General features: G+C 36.4%; 1 protein-coding gene across 8 annotated transcripts in view; it reads right to left on the bottom strand.

The window, feature by feature from the left end:
• PHF14 (PHD finger protein 14) overlaps positions 1-22,443 on the bottom strand; it is a 163,341-nt gene extending 140,898 nt beyond the window's left edge. For 6 of the 8 annotated variants that reach the window (XR_010609874.1, XR_010609875.1, XM_065666214.1 and 3 more), the window contains exons 1-4: positions 22,359-22,443; positions 21,741-21,851; positions 11,739-12,388; positions 6,670-6,814 (exon numbers count right to left, since the gene is read on the bottom strand). Coding sequence is in view for 6 of the 8 variants with exons in the window: in XM_065666214.1 (XP_065522286.1) it covers positions 6,670-6,814; positions 11,739-12,388; positions 21,741-21,851; position 22,359 (907 nt within the window). In the remaining 2 variants the exon portion in view is untranslated. Of the gene's footprint in view, positions 1-6,669; positions 6,815-11,738; positions 12,389-21,740; positions 21,907-22,358 lie in introns of those variants that run through there. The other 2 variants (XM_065666213.1, XM_065666211.1) reach the window with 1 other exon arrangement.
• Positions 22,444-22,564: the final 121 nt, after the last annotated feature.

Raw genomic sequence — 22,564 nt, 5'->3', positions numbered from 1 at the left:
AGACTACCAAACACTTTCAAGCAAGCAGATGCAATTAACACTAACAAAAAAGATGAACCTGGAGTTCTAGACCCCACTTTCAGTGGCTTTCACTTTCAAATTTTGAGTAACTTTGTAACAGTCACGCTAATGGATTAATACGTCTCTTAATAAGTTGAAACTGGGGAAAAAGTGTTTTCTACTGCATGGTCATAATTGAATTTCTGCATACTAAGTAAGTCCTAGAGTGCAAAATGCACTTGCTAAAAAATCTAAATGTACTTTTGTCCAAATCTGTCTGAAAAGTTACCATATATAGATAAAGAGTTCAGAGTTTTCAAAAACAGCAGTACTTCTATATTTTTACCACAGTAATATTCATCTGTAACAAGCAATAGTTCTTTAAATAAATTATTTTAGAATCCTTAAAACTACTAAGTACAACAATGGCTCAACTGCCACTTTTTCCTATGCTGAAAGAATTATTTTGGTCCTATTAAGAACCTTAAAAAGCACTCTTTTTTATGACTCTTTAGACATACAAATACGAAGCTGCTGCTTGACAAATCACTTCATCCTAGTATTAATGGTTAAGTGATGATCAAGAAAAAGTTGTCCAACTTTCCTGTATGAATTGTTGGGAATTGCTGCTGTTGGAACAGAAAGCAGTGTAAGGCCTCACTTACTACAAGTAAATCTCCCAAGCAACATCTGGAGGTAATCTTTAGGTTCTTTCTAGAAGCACCACAGTTGTGTAGATGGTGTTACTACTTAAGGACTAAAGGACAAGAGAGGAAACGATGCACATATTTTAAATCATGTGTTTGATTCCAGTTATTATCACTGCACCTGTGACCTATTCGGCACAAAGTCAATCACTCACGCCTTTGACAAGAAAATATGTTGAAGAAAATAAAACAACTTTTAAAACACTTGGCTTAAAATGCACCCTGCCTTTCCTTAATGTTCACGAAAATTTTGGATCTTTAGAATACCCAGAAGCCCCTTTTCAACTGCAGTTCATTAAATCCTCATGTTTGTATATTCTCAGATTACTGCATCACAACTCTATGTCTGCCACTTCCTTGAATACCTCTTACATTAAACAATAAAACTGGTTTAGTATAATATCCTATGAATTTAAACACATGAAAGGCAAGAAGTTAAAAACTCTCATAACATTTATGGTTCCACTAATGGCATCTATATATTACTATTACAGCCAAGTTGTCTATTGAATGTATGTTATTTTATACAGAAAACAAACTTTTTTATTCTGGATTTTAAAGCCATTATACTCCGTCAGTAGCTTGTATTTTATGTGATTGCCACTAAAATGAAATTGCACTCACTTTAAAAGGCTACCATTAAAACAATTGTTCTGAAATTTATACCACTGAAGGAAATGGAAAGAGAGACCTATTTCTTGCTTTGGCTGCATCTGTTCCACCATTTCTCTGGGAGGGTAATCTTTTGCCAAAGAGAGTATCTGCATATGTTACCTACATGTACATATACTCTGCAACATGATCATACACAGACCATGAAAACATGAACTTTAAGGTAAACTGTAGGTTTGCAAAATTAAATGCTGTGAGATCACAGTATTCACACTATACTGCATTCAATCCTTAATTGGACCAACAGCTTAGAATAAAGACATTAATCAATTACAGAATCACAGAATCACAGAATCCCAAGGGTTGGAAGGGACCTCAAAAGATCATCTAGTCCAACCCCCCCACAAGAGCAGGGTACATCGTAAGTTCAGAACAGTATTTTTATTTAGTAAATCAAGTGAACTAAAGTACAGGATTTCGCAGAATGAATTTTTACATCAGGCAACTGCAGATCAGGGTAAGCAGCAAATTTAAAATGCAAAAACCTTTTGCTACACTGTAAAGCATATGGTCGCTACACTACTGCTTTTAGCAAGAGAAATTTTATTCTGTACTGTGCACATCACAGTAAAGTAAGAAACAATTAAAGTGAATGGAAAAAAAAAAAAAGCTGGAAAAATGTACACTTTTCTCATTTAGTTCACAGCAACTCATCCAAGGGCAATAGCTCGCAAATGTACTACCTACAGTTATAGAAGATGCTATGATATGCACCAGACAATTTCTTCAGACACAATGCAATCAATATGTGAAGAAACGTGACACCACAGTTAGAGGTGTCATGCTATTACAAGCTATTGCCACAAAAGCATTTATCCAAAATGGCAGATTAGTGCCTAAAGAAGATTCTTATAAAAAGAAATAAGAATTATCTCCACACAGAAGTAAACACTCAAAAAACCAACTGTACTACTACAAATTTAATCAGACTTTTCCCTAGCACTGTAAACATTTTTCCTTTTTTAATATGCGGTACACTGATACATGAAATGAGAATAAACTTTTAATTGATGGACTTATTAATTAATTACAGGCTATTTAGACATAGAAGATGAATGCAAAGTGTAAGAGTGGGGGTATTAAATTAGCATTACACGTATGCCTCCACAGTTCCAGAGGCAGCTAGAGATTTCTGTAATTTTGAACCAGTTACTTGCTCCGCAAAGTTTATAGATTTTTTTTGGACGTGTGTCTGCAGAGCAAAGATAGCTTTTGGACAAGTGATGCAAGCCATGCAGGCAATACGAACATTACCCAGCAAACAGCTGCACTGGAAAGGATACTGAATTCCTAGCAATCTCAAAATCTGTCAGCAAAGCAAGTAAAAGTGTTTATTAAGGTCTGAATCAGAATCCCCCTCCAACTTTTGGCCATGCTGTTGTGTTCCACGTAAGCACTGGCAGAGTTGCCCCCAGATGAGTTATCACCCTCCTTCTCCCACGGAAGACTCATGTAACAGTTGATTAATGCAAGTGAGCAAACCAAAAGGAATACAAATTATGACTGAATAGGCAGCTGCTGCACCAGGAACTGAGAAGGAAAAGGTGCTAGCACCAAGTACCCAGGAGCATAAGTAACAGAGCAGTATGCACAGCAATAAGCTACCTTGTGCTAGAAAAGCCAGAACTCACTGGGACAAGGGAGAACGGAGATGTAGGCTCTGCCTAACTTGAAACACAAAGCAACATCATCTTACCCTCTAAAAAAGGGTAACAGATTCCTGCCAACAATTATACTGGCATGCAGTCACTTAGAGATCACAACTGGAAGGCTCACCTTCACGTGAAAGGCCATAACATCACATACAAGTGACCACCCTTTGACCAGTTAGCTACAAGCCGAGCAAAAGACTCCCCCAGGGAAGGGAGCCCTGTTGTCCTGAAGAAGTAGGCTTGACTCAAGCAGCATTTTTATGGCTAGTGGGTAAGTTCATATTAAATACAGAAGCAGCCACTGTAGGAAAATCTTTTCCAGTCATCTGAAAGGTTCTGTGGTAAAGAGAAACTTCTACTTCAGCAGAGCACAAAGGCACAAGCCAACAGTGTAAGACCCCTCCCTGTGAAGTAAAACAGTTTCTGTAATAGTCAACAAGGAGAGAGAAAATAAGGTCTCCAGGGAAAGAACAATCAAACCACCAGTATCATCACATTGGTCCCTGGGAGGGACACCAGTAGGGTGTGAAAGGAGTGCACTTCCTTCCAAGTAAATATCTACAGTGCTATAGAAAAGTAGTGAAAACACATCAATTCATAATACAACTTGAAATTGCATACAAAAACTATGAAGAAAACCCCCGCAGAATTCCATCAGCTTTGTTTGGGCATTTCAGAATAACAGGCATCTTGGGTTTCAGATTCTAGGGAAAAGACAACTGCTAAGTTCACAGGAAATGGGCATATTATTTTTCCCAACTGCAGGCAAACACAGGTAAACGTCACTGCATTGATTTCTGTACAACTTAAATAAGAGCCTCCTCATTCAATACTGTACTAGAAACTGCATTTTCTGAAAAACTCAAAAGCTCAATTATTAGAACAAATTTCAGAACACAGCATGATGTCTGCAGCCACAGCAATCTACCTACTAAAGGAAACCTGCAAAGATTCTTAGATTCCAATGTGTTTATAAAACAGACTTGCTCATTTCTGGAACAAGCATTTCAAACTACAAAGCAGCTATGTATAATAGCACAAGGGCTTCTTACAATACAGCCTATGTCCATGATCTGGGCACAAATTTAGTGAGGCACAGTTTAAAGTCAATGATATTAAGAGTAAACCTCGCCTCTACTAATATTAAAAAAAAAAATAAATAATTCATTCGAGGTTGCAAGCAATGTTTTATGATTAGATAGTAATTATTTCTTCAACTACTTCTCAATTTATTTTTGGAAATCACTGGAGTTTAATCATTAAGCCAACAGGAACAAAAAGTATTTGCTGCACTGCATTTTGGTTTTCACTGAATCTTCTTTATGATAGTCTGTGTCTTCATTTATTACTCATGCATTCAGAAGTAATACGAGTGAATGACCTCTGGGCAAGAGTGCAGGAATCTCTAAATTATTTAACATGCATATATGTAAGATCACTGGATCAAAATTTGTTTATAAAATTTTGATTCGCTGCAAGCAATTATTTAAACAAATTACTGAAAAATGCTCTAATTTAAAACAGTACCTACTCTTACTTACCATTATAAAATATCAAAATACAGAAAAAATACACAAGAATAAATGTTCATCTCTACTTACAACTATATTCATTTGTTTACAAATTGATACACATATCTAGCAATGAAACATATACGTAAAACATCTAGTCAACTTCCAAACTGTAATTACCACAGATTTGAAGTTCAGCTTGTTGCATGGATAATTTACATTTTTATCACAGTCAACAATTACTTTAATCTACACAGCTTGCCTTTTTTTTTCCAAGACTAAACCTATTCAAATAGAACTTCACAGCTACTTTACATACACTTTCAAGTATTTATTAATAAAATAAATGGTAAAGATCAATACATTCAAACGTAAGTGTGAAAAATGAACCAACACCCATAGTCAATTAGCTTGTACGGACTGCAGAATTTATTGGAACAAACTAGCAATTTAAATCTTCTGAATAAATCTATTTTACTTTTTTGCAATAACAACAAAGAAAACATACCCATTGTACTCTGTAACAGTGTGACTATAGGGAATCTTTAACTGTAACACTTTAAAAAGAAGAATAGCAGCAATTACTTTTAGATAGATTTTGAACTACGGAACTATTTTGTGTTGGAGGAAGGTCAGCTATAATCTTACCTTTTGTAGGTACAAAAGGTTTAGTAAACTACACAAAATAAGGAAATGACCATTAGGGATTTTTTAGGGCACTCTTCTGGAATAAAATACTAATTTGACATCATTTTATTCTTAAAAGGCATAAGATCATTTTTCCATCACAATCTTTCTGTACTTTAACTTAACTAACGGCACAATCTTTAAATAAATCTTATGGAAGAACTTTCAGGGAGCTCCACAGCTTTAGGGTTTAGGTGTATTGACTGCATTTCGTATTTGGTGAATTCTCAAATAGGCATTCATAACTATCACCAAAAGGCTCTTTCATTCAACGCTTTTCTTCTCATAAGTTAATATAAGACTGTCTCGGGTGAGGGGGGGGAGGAAATCTATCCAGATTCTATAAATCTACTTTTAGTAGCTTACTGCATCTGAGATCAAATATAATTTCAAAAACTTAAGATACAGAGGAAGAAATTCTGCCAATATACCAAGACACCTAAATTTAAGAATCAAACACTTGTTATAGCCAATGAAGACCTGACTAATGGCCTCAAAGGCACCTAGAGTATGATCCAGATCATCATAAATTAAGTCAACTAAACTGCTCTCTAAGCTCTGCTGACCAGATCTTCAAAGGACCGCAAGAGGACTTCAGGAATTAAGAGTTCATGTTGATGCTTAACATAAGGCACTTGAACCTGAGGACAGAAATTCCATCCTCAGCTTCCTAACTGATGTTAAGCAAAAATGAGCTACAGCTCAATGCATGTGCTCAATACTGTTTCAAAGTGATTTTCAGTCTAGTATGAGAAAACAAAACGGGAGTAGGGAATTAATAAAAGCACTTCCTACTTGAATAGGCATGCTGAATAGCTAAAAAAAAATAAAATTAAAAACAAATGGAGTTACATAAATTAAAGATATGCCTTTTATGCTTTTGAAGAATGAAAGCCTGCCTTCTTCTAATTTCAAGGACTAAAGTAGCCTACCTCATTTTTCTGGGAAACCTTGAAAAACTGAAGCCTTAAAAAGGTAGAGGGTATCAGAAATGACAAAAATCAAAACAAGACAAACAAAAACCAAATCACCACCTGATTAACGAAGAACCTCTCTCTCTGCTAGTATCTACCCTGCCTTCCATCCTCAAGAGGAAGAACAATGACATACAACGCAGCCTCATCTTCTACATAAAGTTGTTAAAACTGCATATGCTTACCTCAGAATAACCTAAAGCCCTAAAAGTACGATGTACAGCTCAAATATTTGCAGACTGTGATTCGTTATATAGGTATCTGAAAAAAATGCCCTGTCCTACAATTGCTTATATTTGCTTTGCTAAAGTAGAAGATGGATGTTTCACTACTAAAATGGATCCATGTTACAAGAAAGTAACTGCCAGAGTTCAAAGACTTCATTTTTTGGAAAAAGTAAATCAAAATTTTATTAAAAGCAACACATGTGTTTTCTTCCCACAATGAGAATGAAGGGTTGTATTACCTTCATGCACTGTTATTCCACAGTTGTCACACTGGATTATTTCATCAGCATCTTCACTGTTATCTCCAAGACAAACGCAACAAATCAAAATATGGTCCATTTTCTGGGAACTCCAATTTTGAGACTTCTCAAGGATCAACGAGTCCTAATATTGAAAAATTAAGACACACGGATTACGCCAGGAACTTCAATTTTATTCACAACAAAGAAAAGATATGGCTTTTGCTCAATATTTGAACAAGTAACTTTCACAAGACTAAAAGCTTATTTGCTGTTGGAACATTCAAATGCTTCATTCACAAACATAAGAGCTGGGAGAAAGTATAGATACAATCTAATCTCAAGATACCTACAAATCCAAAGGCCACAGAAGGGTCTTATTTCCGCAATAGAAACATACACATCTTCAAACAATTTATGTTCTACTATAAGAAAATAACGCACACCCCTAAAAAAACATCTAAACGGGAAAAAAAAAAAAAAAAAAAAGAAAAAATACACCAAGGCCAAAGATGACATTCAAATGTTGTTAAAATGTCTCCTTCCTAAAAGAAGTTACATGGATCTGCAAAATCTGAACATAAACAGCTAACAGAAGCCTGCCAAGTTTTCACTTATGTAAAATATGACAAATTATCAGCTTAGTTCTATTCTGTTGTAATGCAGATTTATATGTCTCTATGCAAAATCGAATGATTTATTAAAATACAACAACTTATTTTCTTCTGATTACATGCAGGAGTAAGGATTTGCATGACACGCATAATGCTCTGTTTTGGCAACCTTCAATGTGAACCAGACCACTTAGAAAGAATGTGGCTTTTAATAAGGAATTTCTCTAAGGAAACACAGAAAAGTGTTTCATAAACCAAATAAGCTGTACGTAAATTTATTTTTTTTCATAAACACAATTTAGGCTTATTATTATTTCCACTGTGAGATACAGACACTGTCTTTTCTGCAAAATTTTATGGCTTACATATATTATCTTTTATTTTTATACTAAAAAGCAAATATTCAGCTTGAACTACCTTCATTGGTGATATGAAGGCACATAGGGAAGAGTGAAATTAGGCACACTAGTTAAAAAAAAAATAAACACTGAGTGTAAATAAGTCATTTCAGAGCAGAGGCTGACAGGTTCAGGCATCATTCAACATATCAGAGATCTGAGAATATTCCAAAACCAGTGTGGTATCCCAACAGACCAGGAAAAAAAAACAAACAAAAAAACAAAAGAAGGTGGAAGGTGCACTCTCAAACATCATTTTCTCATTCCAACCCCTGATTATAATATAAAACACAGCACCAGTACTATGCCTGTGTAGGCTATGTAGATAAAAAGTACCATGAGTGCTACCTGATGTAGGTAATCCTCCCCAAGCATTTTAAATTCTCACCCTAATCTATGCAATTATCTCGTGAAAACCTCTTGATCTGATATAGTACATCACACAAAATTTTTAGTGAATCATTAATGAAGTCTCTTTGTACTTTAGGGTTATCTGGGCAAGTATCTGGAAGGTAAGGGGGGAAATCTTTGCTTTATTTAAAAGCAAGGTAAAAGGGCAAGGTAACCTTACACCTAAAGCTGGGTTCAAATGGTTTACTTTGAATATGTCAAGCACATACTTCTAGCTGTTAGGAAAGACTTCTTGATCTCCCATCCATTTTTTCTAAACAACCTAAGAAGACATGACCTATAAAGAAAATAAACCCTAATCTAGAAGTAAAAATTAAAGATTATGCAACCATTCACACAATCATGCTTCCTTAAGAAAGGGAAATCATTGTGAAAAATAGAAGAGTTCAGGCTTACAGAGCATTCTTCCAGAATCTTTCTTTTAGGACAGAGCTGCAAAGTATTTTGAGGAAAGCAAGAAACTTGCACATTTTTTCAAAAATACTGTGGCCCATCATTGCTCAAAATACTCACATTTAGCTTATCATTCACATGGCAGAGAGAAAAATGGCAGTAGGTTCTCCCCAACTTTAGCAGATTAACTGTGTAATGGCACAGGCATCTCGCAACTTTATAAAAATCAGTTTTGAATAACAGTACCTTCAACTTAAACTGTTATTTGGCTTCACTAAGAGAAGTTTAGAAGAAATTTGTGATCTCTACTGTTAGAGAAGCCCAAGGTCTGGTAATTTAAAAACAATAATAAATAATAATAGTAGGAGTAGTAATAACAACAACAATAATACCCCAACAACAGAAACAAACACACACACAAAAAAAAACAAAAACAAAAAACCAAACAAAAAACAAAAAACAAACAAAAAAACAAAAAAAAACACCAAACCACAACCTACTAGTTTAGGTTAAATAAATAGAACTGTAAAAACAACACTGAAAAAACACAAGCTGTTTATACAGTGAGAACATATGCAAAAATGTGTGGGAGAGGGAAAACAAGCAATGATGGAAGGACAGCAAATATAGATCTAATATTAGGATCCCCATCCATTATGGTTTACCTTATGTGAAGACAGCCTACAGATCAAACAGAGCAGCAGAATAACTTAATTTTCTACATGGACACGGAGAGTGGTGTGGAACATATGCTGCTTTCGCCTGTTTAGACCATGTAAGCACCTGAAAGACCCCATCCCAGAAGCTGACTGTACATGTCTAAAGCACAGTAATTTTAATGTAGAGATGGTAACTGCTGACAACTCCTGAACAAGTCCTGTTCCCTGCCCATGTGAGAGAAATGACTTCAGCTGTATCACTGTGTAATTCCTGTATCTGTGGTGTTAATGAAGAAAGTGAGCATTTAATAATAATTTTAAATTATTATTAATTTTATTATTAATATTATTATTAATTTTATTATCAATATTAATTATTAATAATAATTAATTATTATTAATATTATAATTATTATTATAAATCATATTAAAAAATTAATAATGAAGAAAGTGCCTATATACTTCTAACTTTAGGAATTATTAAAAAAAAAAAAAAAAAAAAAACAGAAAAACCCCACCTCACTAAGAACAGAAGAATCCCATAAAGTGGTAGCAATTATAAAACCAGAAAAGCATATTTACCTACTAATGATGCCTGACCCTAAAAAGGAAAGGTAAGTTTGCATTCTGTGCTTGATAAAGTAGAAAAGCACATATTTCATTACAACACAGGTTAAAACATTGCGGACCTCAAAATACTTTTGAAAAATGCAGAAAAATAAAATAAAAATCCCACAGAAACAAAAAACAAACAACCCCTCCTCCCTGCCCCTGAACAGCCACCCCCAAAAAGTAAGGAAATGAAAGGAAGAATGCATACTAAGGACACTACAACATGTTCAGAGTTAATTACCTGAACATTCCTTCATCAATTAATTATGCACTCAGACATCTGGCTTTCTAAGAAATTAGCTTCTGCAGCACAATAAGATTTTGCTAGATTTGTCTGCTAGACAAGATTTTTTACCTTTTTCTTTTTACTGTTTTAAAATACTGTAGTGGGAGATTATCTACAGATACTCGTTGCAAGACTTCTTGTTAAAAACTTATTCATAAGTAGTACTTCGATAACTTTACTGCATGTAAAGCAGTTACAAAATTAAATTTGAATTTCAAATTTTTAGATTTTATCTTTTGATCAATGTCCTAAACCAAACACGAGAACAGAATCTGAGGTCCATGCATATTAAGAAGCTTCACAAGAGAGACACGAGACACAGCTGCAGATTTCTGAAACAGGCCTAACTTTTCAAGTCAATGGAAATTATGGACATATTCAAGAATATATCCCTAAGAATGTAGACTCACATCTCCATTCCGATATGGGAAACAACTCTGAAAGAAAATTGCCTATCTCTGATGTTCTGATCATCACTAGTGGTAGAGCATGCACAGCTGCTGAGCCAAAAGAATACAGGTAACAACACTAGAATTGTAGAGTTAGACAATGAAAGAAGATGCCTATACAAAAAGAAAAAAAAAATAATAGAATTATGTGTTTTTTTCCAATCGCATCTATAACTAGTAATTAAAACAGCATAGCTCATTGGCAATCATATATATATAAAATACATAACATCTGAAACGGAGACAACTGATTCTTTCAAATACAGTTTAGTTCCCTGTCATTTACACATTAAAATTAAGATTAAATGGAACAGCAAAACTTTTAATAGTGTCATATCTCTATCACTTATCAAACGTTATGTTGATATTGCAATTATTTACTGCAAAATTTCATGTGGATTCTGCAGCCACTTTTCTCACTTTGTTCAAGATTTTGTCACTGCAGGATATGAAGTCAACCATCTTGACAACCTAATAGCTTAATTTTTTTGCATGCACAGCCTTCCAGGCAACTGTAGAAATTGTGCATAGAAAAAAAAAAGTTGCATTATTGAACACTTGTAAAATTTTCAAATTCTACAATCAGAAGATATTTAATAGTTCCCAAATGCTTTTTCATACTGTAAGAAATCACCTGTGAGCCCTGCCCATGGCAGGGGGGCTGGAACTAGATGATCTTAAGGTACTTTCCAACCCTAACTATTCTATAATTCTGTGATTCTATAAGCAAATTTAACATAAATGATCATTCTATTTGATTTTAAACCCAGTGTGCATATTTCTTTACTTAGAATCCTTCTATCAGTGAACTTAGTGTTCAGACTTTGATGTTTGTCACAAAAGAAGGGCTAGGATAAAGAATAACTTGTCATTTAGCTATTTTCTGACTATGTCACAGATGCTTTTAACTTTTAGAGCATTACAGATATGCAACATCTATGCTAAACCAGAAGTCTCACTAATACACCCTGATTTGCATACTGGACCTCCTATTTCCTTTAGAACTAACCCAACACCCCTAAAGCCAAGAGAAGTCACTCTATTGACTTTAGTGGTATTAGATTGGCCAAATGGTCCAAGCAAGGTTATTTAATATGCAGCGCCTATTTAGTATAATTTTGTTGTTTTTCTTATTCCTCTAAACACAATTCCAGCCAATCAGTTTAATTTTTCAAATTAACAGAATATCTACTAGGGAGTAGTTTCCATTTGTTAACAGATATATTATAGAAAGTTGGTTGCACTACCTCATTACTCTTGCTTTGTGAAAGAGCCAGGCTATCATTTGTCAATTCCTCATCATCTGCATTATTCCTGTTAAGAACTTTACTCTTCTTCTTCTTGGATCCTCCATCACTAGCCGTGCTGCTATTATCTTCTTCATTACCTTCCTCGTCATTGTCATCCTCATCACTTCCACTCCCATCATCTTCATCGTCCTCATTATCTCCATCACTTCCCTCTTTTCGCAGTGCATTTTTTCCTTTTTTTTTCTCAGCAGTAGGCCGCCAGTCATTGTCATCTTCACTATCATAGTCATCCATATCATTTAGTTCTTCCATTGATACAAAATCCAGCAAAGGTCGGTTCCTGCGCAAATTCCATTTTTTTGGTTCATTTGTTTGCTCGTCAGCTACAGCATCAGGTTCAGCTGCTTTCTCCTTCTCTTTCTTCTTTTTCGGCTTCTCTTCTTCATCTTCTTGCTCTTTCTTTTCAGTTTTAATTACCTCTTTGTCTGCTGTTGGCACCTCCTCTTCAGTAGAGCTTTTTGGCTGTTGCTCTTCTACTTTCTCTTCTGCCGGTTCCTCCTCCAAGATATTTTCTTCTGATTCAGTACAGGAACCTTCACCACTGTCCTTTGATGCATCTTCACTCCCATGACCACTTCCTTCAGAATCTGTTGAGCACATGAAAATTTAAAAAAAGTGCCGACACAAACGTACCCCCAAAAATAAAATCTGTTGAAGTAAGTTGCTAAACAAAAGAATGATGCATGTTCCTCCCTCATAAGGTATTCCACCTATTTTTTCAGCTGCTGTCCAGCTATTTCGAGTGGTATGTTGAGAATCTGTTAAACGCGAGTACATTTTAAGATGTCAAAAAAAAAAAGATGGCAGTATTTATTAAATGAACGTTAAATGTTCCTTTGAACTGCAGCTCATATTAAACAACCAGTAGCACAGAATAATTTCCATGTGGAGGCACATCTTAAAGAAAGAACATCCCAGTTTGTAAATTTCTGCAGGCGATTTCTAAATCTTCAAAATAAAATAGTTATCCAATAAAGAAGTTTGAAGTTACACAATGAGGAGTTTACATAACAAGTACTAACAAAAGTATGGATAACTCCACACCTTCTTATTTATTACACATTTGTTTTCCTGGGTTTGGGGGCTCTTCTAATTTCCAGTGTTATTTCATTTACTAATCCCACATAAATTATGGTCCAGTCTTGCAGCTGCACATCAATGCAAAAATTCTAACCTTACACCACCCGTATCGTATTGTTTCGTGTGTAGCCACTATTTCTATTAATTAATAGAAAGCCAGTCTGTGCAATGAATAGACAGGCCAGTCTGCGCAACAGAAAAGAACAGAAGAATTTATTTTTTTTATACGTTTATTTTTGTTATCCGTACTATACGGTACACTTGTACCTTACAGTACAGATCACAAAATAAGGCATCTGTACTATAAAGTACACGTAAAAAATGTTTCAAACAGGACAAGTGAACTTGATAAAATTTATAAACACCGTTCACCTTGACTCTTATCTAATATTCACCTACTACCTTTCATTTACAGTATTAAGGATGAAAAACTCCAAAAATATTTTTTAAATTAACAACAAAAACATAAAGCCACTGCCTAACTGATCCAATGCAGAGATCAATTAGGCAGTGGCTACCGTTTTCAGTTTGTTCAGAGCCATCACCAAGTTCCTGATGCAAAAAAAACATGTTGATGCTTGCAAGTTAAAATATAAAAAAAAAAAAAAAAAATTCCTTAATCACTTTAGTTACCACACAAAAACCACCACTCAATACCACCTTACACAGAGAATTTCTGTGCACATCTACCTCTGTCTAAAGAGAAATACACAAACAGTGGGATCAGTGTGCTACACACTTCAAATGGAGTTTACTTCTACCCCACAGATCACTGTCTCTGACTAGACAGTAATTCGGTTGATAGCTCCATGTAATGGTTACTTTTCTCTTTTTCTGCATAAACCCGTATGTGGAAGTATTTGATGAGCAGATTTTATCACTATCAACACAAAAAAAAAAAAGGCTTAAGTGCTACTATTACTGATCAGGACATTAATGTTATCAGTCCCCTGACAACCTAACAGAAAGTATGTTTTTTGCAAACTTTCTAACATTTTAGAGAGCCAGAAAAAGATGAGACTATAGGAACAAAAGTTACTGTACAGTCTTTAGAGAAAAAGAGTAATTATTCAATCATGCATACTAGCCTTAATGGTAGTAAAATAAGTACAACGTAATTAACTGAAATTTTGAAATAGTAGAACACTCCTCAGGCATGCCTAAGAAATAAGAGACAGTATTAACTAATATGCAATCCACTTCTAAACATGCCTCCCCTTCATTTTTATAGAGAATCTTGGCCTGGGAATAGCTTAGCGTTTAACATCACTCTAAATTACCAACAGTGATCTTTATACATCAACACTACAGAACTAACAGTATTCTATAGCTGCTTTATGCCATGCCAACAATACAAAAACAGAGAACAAATAAACACTAGTTACATTCACTTCTCTCCTTCAAATTCTCTTTGCCTTCTCCCTGCACATTCTTCTTTGTACTCCTTCTGCATCCATGTACACACCAGAGATACCTACAGTAAGGGATATTCCTCTTCTGTCTGAATGGATTCGCTGTGACAGCTGCTTTTCTAGAAAGAGCTATTCTGTGATAACAGCTATTTTTGCAGGTGTTCTTCTGTCAGATGCACTTTCAGTTAGAAAGAGGCTGCAGTATACAATTTTCTCCTTGAAAGAAATTCTTAAAAGAATGACTCTTTCAAATTGGCAACCATATGATGTTATTCCCTATGGGAGAGAACTCAAGCTACTCTCAGTGAAAGACTGGGCCAGATACACCATCAAATAGCAAAGAATATACAGTCCCACTGAGAACAAATATGAGAGAGAGCAGTTGTGAGAAAGGCACCATTTATTCCTGTACACCTCTAGCTCTTCAGAGCACAACAGCAGGTGGCAGTCAAACCCAAAGAGGACAATTCAGAGAGGAATTCTCCAGGACAGAGTATTATACTCCAGAATTAATATATGAAAAAGTGTAATAAAGAAAAGTGACTGCTAATCAACTATGAAGTCCTGTATAATATGCATAAGACTTCAGGGGAAAGCTACTGAAATCACTACAACAGTTGAAAAAAAATCCTCCCATGGTTTTTTTTTTTTTTTGCAGGGCCATTTTACAAGCAACTTAAAACAAGGTATCAACTGATTTTACTTCCATGTATACAGACAGTAAATTCTGCACGATGTAAGTACACGGCCACCCACTCACAGCAGACAGGCTGATTCTTCATTGCAGTATTTTGTTTAACAAGCAGCCTAAATGTTTGCTTTTAAGTGAAGCCTGAAGGATACACTAGATAAAGGAAATCACAGACTTGATTTTGGGCTTGCCTCTTCTACTAATAAAGCCTAACCAACTTTTTTTGCACTGAGTCCTCTCTGATTGAGTTTTACCCAGGTGCTCAAAGCTACATACAGAGACTATAATCCAGGATCCTGGGATGCTGAAAAGGGGTGAAAACCCCGAAAGCTGAGCATGCAAAAACAACTACCATGTCGAAAGTTATTCCTATTATAGGTCAGTAACAGCCTACATGCATCATGTGAGAAGTCATCCAGATCAGTGTGCCTCACAATACCCTCTTTTTAGGGTGGTTAACAAAAACCAGCTACAGGTGAGGTGAATTCTTTTGGAGGTTAAAGCTATTCAACCACCATCATCCTGTCCAGTAGCTTCTTAGCCTCTTTCTCCCAATTACAAGGCAGACAACAAATCTTTGACACGATGACATGAAATTACCCGGGCATCTCTGCTGAAACACCATGCTACACACCATGTAACAAGCCTTCATGAGAGTGTGCCTGCTTTCTGGCAGACAGGCAAAGAGGAAAGCACTGCAAAAAAGTGTCTGTCAACAACAACTTCTGCCCATAAACTTCCTTATAAGAATAGCTTCACTCGCAGAAAACTCCTTTGCAAATGTGCTATACCAAACACATCTAAGAGCATCTGTATTTCCTACACATCTGATCTAGAAATTGCAAACAATTTTAAAGACTCCAAAATACTTTAAGGAAATGCTTAAGATAACTAGAAAGTTCTGGTATTAACAGCTAGATGTAAAAATATGGCAGGAAAAACTAGACTGTACATGAAAAACATGAACTTTCAAATTGCCAAATGCAGAGTTATGCAACAGGAAAATTCTCATCACATTTGTCTATGAGCCTAAAGCCACAGAGGTCCATTATGCAAAGACTAATACAACTATACCAAAAGCAAGAACTGAAAAGGCTTAATACTTCACTTGCAACTTCAAAAAGGAGAATCTAACATCAGTTAAGATATATGCCACGGGGTCTCTATGCTATTTTGCTGAGTATGATTAAACATTGGGAGACTACTGGCAATTCAACACTGATAATGCTGGCAGTTACAAAAAATGGAACCAGCCAAAGTAATACGATAAAGAACATACAAAACAAAAATCAACATAAAGATGTTACTGCTCTAAGAAGAGAGATTCACTTCTCAATGTTTTGAAAAAAAAATATCTAATCTGTATTAACTGCAGATTTAAAATAGGCAGAGTAAGAAATGAAACTGGTAACTGATCCATGATTACACATAGTTCAGAAGACAAGTACTTTAACGCAAAAAAAGGATGGAAGAGGAACATAAATGAGAGTTGCTTAGTAAGCAGTTTCCTCACTTCTACACTAGCAATAATTCCACGGCATTTTAGTAGATATCTATTCAAGTCATAAAAGTACTCAAAACTAAAAGTTGCCAACTTTGATTTGAGTCATTGGGAACAGCCTTATTTATAATGCCATAACACAGATGGAATTTGTTACCCTACCTCCTGAATTTGCTTGACATTTCCCTGGTTTTAACGGTATCAAACTTTGTTTGGCCTGAAGTACTGCATACCCCATGACTTCCCTCAGTAAAGCTGCCTGCAGTCCTAAATAACCCATAAAATCGGATTCCAATATAAGCTACTGAATACTCAGCCAGAGTATGTATTTTTCCAATATACATCTGAGAATTTCACATCTGCAAGGGAAGTGGCATCTGGGAGACAGCTGAACATGTGTCTAGGACATGCTAAATCTAAGTCTCTGAAGCACTGTAACAAGTATTTGCTCAAGAAACACTTTAAACATCCCATCCTCACTGGCATATCTAGACTCTGAGGTGGCCAGGCTGCAAACTAATCATCCCACCAAGCTGGAGTAAATAAAGCACAGAAGAATCATCTCCATGTGGCAGGAAATACACAGAAGATAGACACAGCACAGGAGAGAGGAGATGCAAGAGAAAGTAAAGTAGGTGTAGTAGAGACCATGCAAATCCTGTTCAAGACTGACTGAACAAGCAGAATGACACTGAATGAATGAGAAAGCATTCCATAAGGGTCAGACAAACTGGAAGACAAGGCACAAAGTCACAGTAAGGTGAAAACAAAGAAAACAAATGTCATCCCATCACTAAATCCACCCTGTCCAGATACTGGAATGAAAGCCTAGGCTTCTGCTAGATTCTGCTCTCAGCAAACACACAGAAAAATGAAAATCTTAAGTGTTTCCAAAGAGAATACAAGTTCAAAACGCTTGCCAGTCACTTCAAAGTGTTACCTCAAGTGGCAGATATTTCTACAGACTGAAGATCTCACCTGGGACAAAGATAAACCAACAAAACCTAATGCCTGTATTTTCCATTTTCTCAGTGGGAAAATGCCCTCGGGAACTCCACTCTGAGGGACTACACATTCCAGTTGCAAATCCAAGCCTTGAAGTGACTGTATTAAGATTGTGCAATTAAGTGATAATTTACTAATCATTAGCTATTGAATATTTTTGCTTACCTTCACTGTCTGCTGAAACACCCTACAACTTTGCTGTTACTTATAATTTATGTTTATTCTCAAAAATAAATGTATTAGTTTCTTCATCAGTATTTCAGTACTGTTTACCACAAGTATTTTGGTGCTTCACAAACATTTCTGTGTATTCCAATATCCTGTACAGGAAAGCAAAAGTGGACTCTCCATCGCATTAAGAGGAAACGAGTTACAGAAAGATAAATATATTTGCAACTTTTTATTTCTAGATCAAGTCACAAGTTTTTCAGAATACCTAATATATGCATTTATATAGATCATTTTAAACAGAGCTCCTACTGACCTCAACTGCAATAATAATACATAATATTTATACAAGCCAGACTCCACACATTCAACAACAAAAAAAACACAAACATTTATAAATGTCTCTAAAAATTTGAGCCTGTAAGACTTACAACAAAAGTAGTAAAGAATCCAATTCTTCAAGGAAGCATTCAGCTATGCTCTTCTTAGCTACACTCAGAGAAAGAGCCTTAAATTCACACATCATCCTTGTTCAGGGACCACACTACATTTCTCTGCATTATTTAGATTTCAGTATATGAGCTGCCAAAATTGACCGACTTCAAGATGACAGAAGAAAAACAGTAAATCCTTGCTTTGGAATCCTGCTGGGAATCACTCTGCACCTAATACACTGATTTCTGACAACAGTGTATCTCCAGCTGCTCTTACTAGAAAAGAAAAAAGATCCCAAAAACAAACCAACAATAAAAAAACCAAAAAACACAACAAAAAACACCAAGAAAGAAGTATTGTCTAATTAACTTAAAAGCAAAACTTCAAGTAACTGATCCATACTGTGAAACATTATTAAAAAGCTTCAATTGAGTACATTATAGAACCATAATTTCGGGTGATATATTTGTATGCTCTGATTCTAAAGGGACAGTTTTTTATTGATCCCACATTAAGAATATATATGACATTCTTACTTAAGGAGCAAATTTTTCAAGATGTTTATATAAACCAGAAAAATACAGCACTCTCTATTATGCAGAAACAGAGAAGCCATTAAAAAAACTACTTCATTCAATATTAACATAATGAAAAGCGCACAGGCCTGAAAACTATTTACATTAAGTAAATTTACAAGAATATAACAGTTTTAACAATCAGTTTCCCTAAAGAGATGTCAGAATGATGAGATCTTTTAAGTGAAAAAGGCAGTAATTGCTTGTTGGTGTGACCTAGATCTGAAAGAAAAGAGATTAATTACACTGTAGGAAAAGGCCATAACTCCCATGGACTTTTTTGGTGGAAATGGAGGTTAGGTGACTAGAAATCTTTTCTGTAATGAAAAAAATTTCCCACAGCATTAGGACTCTGAATACAGAAATTCAGAAATGCTGAATCCTTCCTACAAGTACTTAATACCAACTTCTCAAATCCTTACTGCATCTCCTATTCCCAGAAATCTGACAGGACAACGAATGTGTGTAAAAGATTAAATGTTCAGGGCTCAGTCTTCCTAAACTCGCATAGTATCACCTACTATCACACATCACTCAACATCCTAAAGCTCATACATACAGACGGAACATCACTAACAGGGAGTAAAGAACTTCAGAATTCTTTTAACTCAGCATCTAGATAGTCCTTTAACTTTGAACTTTCAGATTTGTTTTTTTAAACACCTATATGTGCATTTGTGAATCACATATACATTGCAGACCTGTGGAATTACCATACTTATGGGGTTCTTCTGAGTGCATGAGTAGAATTTGTGGTCATTTGCTATGTAGAAAGATTGCTCCTTCCTTCTCACACATTTATTTCCCTTTGTAAGCAAACTACACAAAGAAATCCTGAATTCAAACAAATACTAAATACAGATTTGCAATAGGCTGCACATGGAGAGACCTCTATGGTCATTGAAAGAGGAGAAAGAGCAACAGCCACGACTGTACTGGAGTAACACAAATTACACTTTAAAGGCTGAAACCACAATGGAAAAGGGAAAACCTGTTTTCTATTAGGAACAATCCAGAATTTGTTTAATAGGGTTGCTTTCATGTGTAAACAGATTCTTTGTATATACACATAACTTCAGAATTACCGATTTTATTTATATATGTGTGTAAAAGTCCTTATATTTCTGCACTTCTTCCATCCAAACTTAAATGGACAAGGTACAACCATATTTAAGGCTATGTAATACCATCTTAATTTTAAATTAGCACAGATGTTCTGTTTCATTTACCTTGTACTGCACACAATAATGTGCTTTTTTTTCGTTTCAAAACTTTGGAGGTTCTATGTTTAACAACTCTCCATTCCCCAGCTTCTCCAAAACAACTTTCTCCCTTCTCATTCGAAAATCACAGAATAAAGTGTAAACCATCAAACTCTGCTGCTGTTTCAAAGTGGTTTCACTAAATTTTACATTTTATTAAACAGAACATTAATTTTTACTACAAGGGATAGATACGTTAAAACAATGCTATATGAGATACATGAACACAAAACAGTAATTCAAAAAACATTTTCTAAGTAGAACTTGGGCTTTTCTGATATAATTTCAATTCAGTGCTGTTTTTTTAAAGGAAAATGAAATTAACCAGGCTAGATACTGACCAACACCATGTGTACATATGATATCCTAAAAGTCAAAAAGGATATCAGTTACAAATGAATCCTATGCATTTTGACATAGTTGAATCAGGAAGCTTTATTCATTAATTTTAATTAACAATTGTCTTTTAATGAAATAATATATTGCTCCAAGTCATGTGTCCATCTGCCATACTCCATTTCCAATTCTCCTTTTTCCTAAAATCCTGCCTACACTACTGTTCCAGAACAGAGGAATTTTTTGGGGGACTGACTTCCTTTTATGGCAAATTGTCTTTGCAAAAGGCAGCACCCTTAAATCAAAAGGCTCAAAAATCCCCAAAACAAGACTTAAAAAGTAAATTAACAAGCCCCAAAAAATCTTATCATGAAATTGATAAGATGACATTAGGTTTACCCTTTTAAGTCACTGCAGCCTGCTTCTACCAGACCAAGGAAGGGAAATATGTCTAAGCTTGGGGGATGGAAAAATGCAGAAAGAATTAAGATTTTTAAGTTCATTAATAAGGAGGAGCTTACCAGATGTTAAAAAATAAGCCTTTAAATGGAGATAGGGAACATTTTTGCACAATACATTTGCATGAAAACACAAATTACTGTCTCGAAGAAATAATAAAGCAAAGTTATGTGGCAAGCTGTCATAATGCTTCTATTTTTCACACCCTGTATCTCTTTCCTTAATTCCCCGAGCCACAGAACTTCCAATGTGCCGTTTATTTACAAACATTGTCCTGCCCCTTCTTTCCCTTCCCTCCAATATACTTGGATTTATCCATTTTATTTTGGTATCTTGTTTACTTTCAGTTTCTGACAATGTTCAATGCAGATATATTCACACGCACAGAGAAGACTGTGGAACAAAACCACTTTGAGGCAAGGTCTTCCTTTTAGTATGAAATGCACAAATCTTTCTGCACAGCCATCTGAATGGGCACTTTGAGTCTGTCTACCAAAAATACAACAAAACCCTTAACAGATTATCTTTCTGCTCAAAGGTTTCACTCACCAAGCAGAATTAACCTTGAGAAAGAGGCAAGTTCTTAAGTCAACAACCACCTATTATCCAGACAAAACAAAACAGCTATAGAACATTCTTATTTCAATACTAAATGCAGTGAGCATTTCAAAAGTTCTCTCTACATTGTAAAAATAAAAAGCAGTAGATATAGCTAAAGCAGTCAGCACAGTAGCTTATGGAATGCTTCTGCAAAAAACTTCTTTGATAATCATGAGGTCTGTTGGGAAAAAAATAATTACAATTGAAGTATTGTATGGATTGTTTCATCAGTTGTTTCTTATCCACAGCCCAAGAATTTCCAGTTATCCAATCAAGTCACTGAACTTCTAGGTCACTGAACTTCTAGCCCCAACAGTTCACTAATAACATTCTGTCTCAAACATGATATTAAATGACCAACAATGAAACAAAAATGAGGTAATTCTGCAAGGAGGAGACGAGGAAGCCGATTTACCTGAAGCATCTCCAACTTTAAAATCACTGTCATCAGAGCTATCATAATCTAATGCTTCCAGCAGCGAAGCTGCCAAAGGCTTCACTTGCCTCCTCTTCGAACTGCGGTCCACTGCAGGAAAAAGAAACACAGTACTGTTACTAGCTGGCATTACAAAAACATCGTATGAACGGCTAAACGTATGCAAATAAAAGGCAAGGCAGAATGGCTGTGACAGGCAGGTGCGGGGTGCCGGGGACCTCCATCCCCACAGGTGAGGGCGGGCAGCGGCACATGTTTGCACACAAGCACCCAGCCACAGCCGCTGCGCTCCCCACAGACGCCGGGAAACCACACGGCACCTCACCGGCCGCAGCCCCGGTCATCGGCAGGAATCCTGGGGGGAACTACATGGACGCTGGGGTCGCCGGAGGTTCCTGGAGTCACCGGCACCTCCGGACGTGGCGCCTTGGCGTGATCCATCAGCGCCGGCAAGGAGAGGCACGGGGAGACGACAGCCAAGGCCGCCTAAGGGACGACGATGAGCCCGCCCGCCCGCCCGCCCGGGGCAGGGGCGCCCGCCGGGGACCCCGCATCCCCGCAGGGCAGGGGCGGTAAGAGCCCCTGCAGATCACTTACTAAAGCCTGCGCGGTGAGCGGCGGGCGGGCAGGGGCCCTCGGGTGCACAGCCACCAAGCCCGGGCCCCTTCCCCAGACAATGCGCACGGCGCCGACCCGGATGCAGACCCGCGCCCGCCTGTTCGCGGAGGCCGGTTCCGCTGGCGCGCCTGCGCGCCTGACGGCAACCGGCCCCTCGGCGCACGCGCGGCTCGAGCGCGCCTGCG

Source organism: Lathamus discolor, chromosome 2 (assembly GCF_037157495.1).
Source record: "Lathamus discolor isolate bLatDis1 chromosome 2, bLatDis1.hap1, whole genome shotgun sequence".
NCBI lineage: Eukaryota > Metazoa > Chordata > Aves > Psittaciformes > Psittacidae > Lathamus > Lathamus discolor.
The sequence above is the reverse complement of the archived record's forward strand: the minus strand, read 5'-3'. Positions and strand labels throughout refer to the sequence as shown.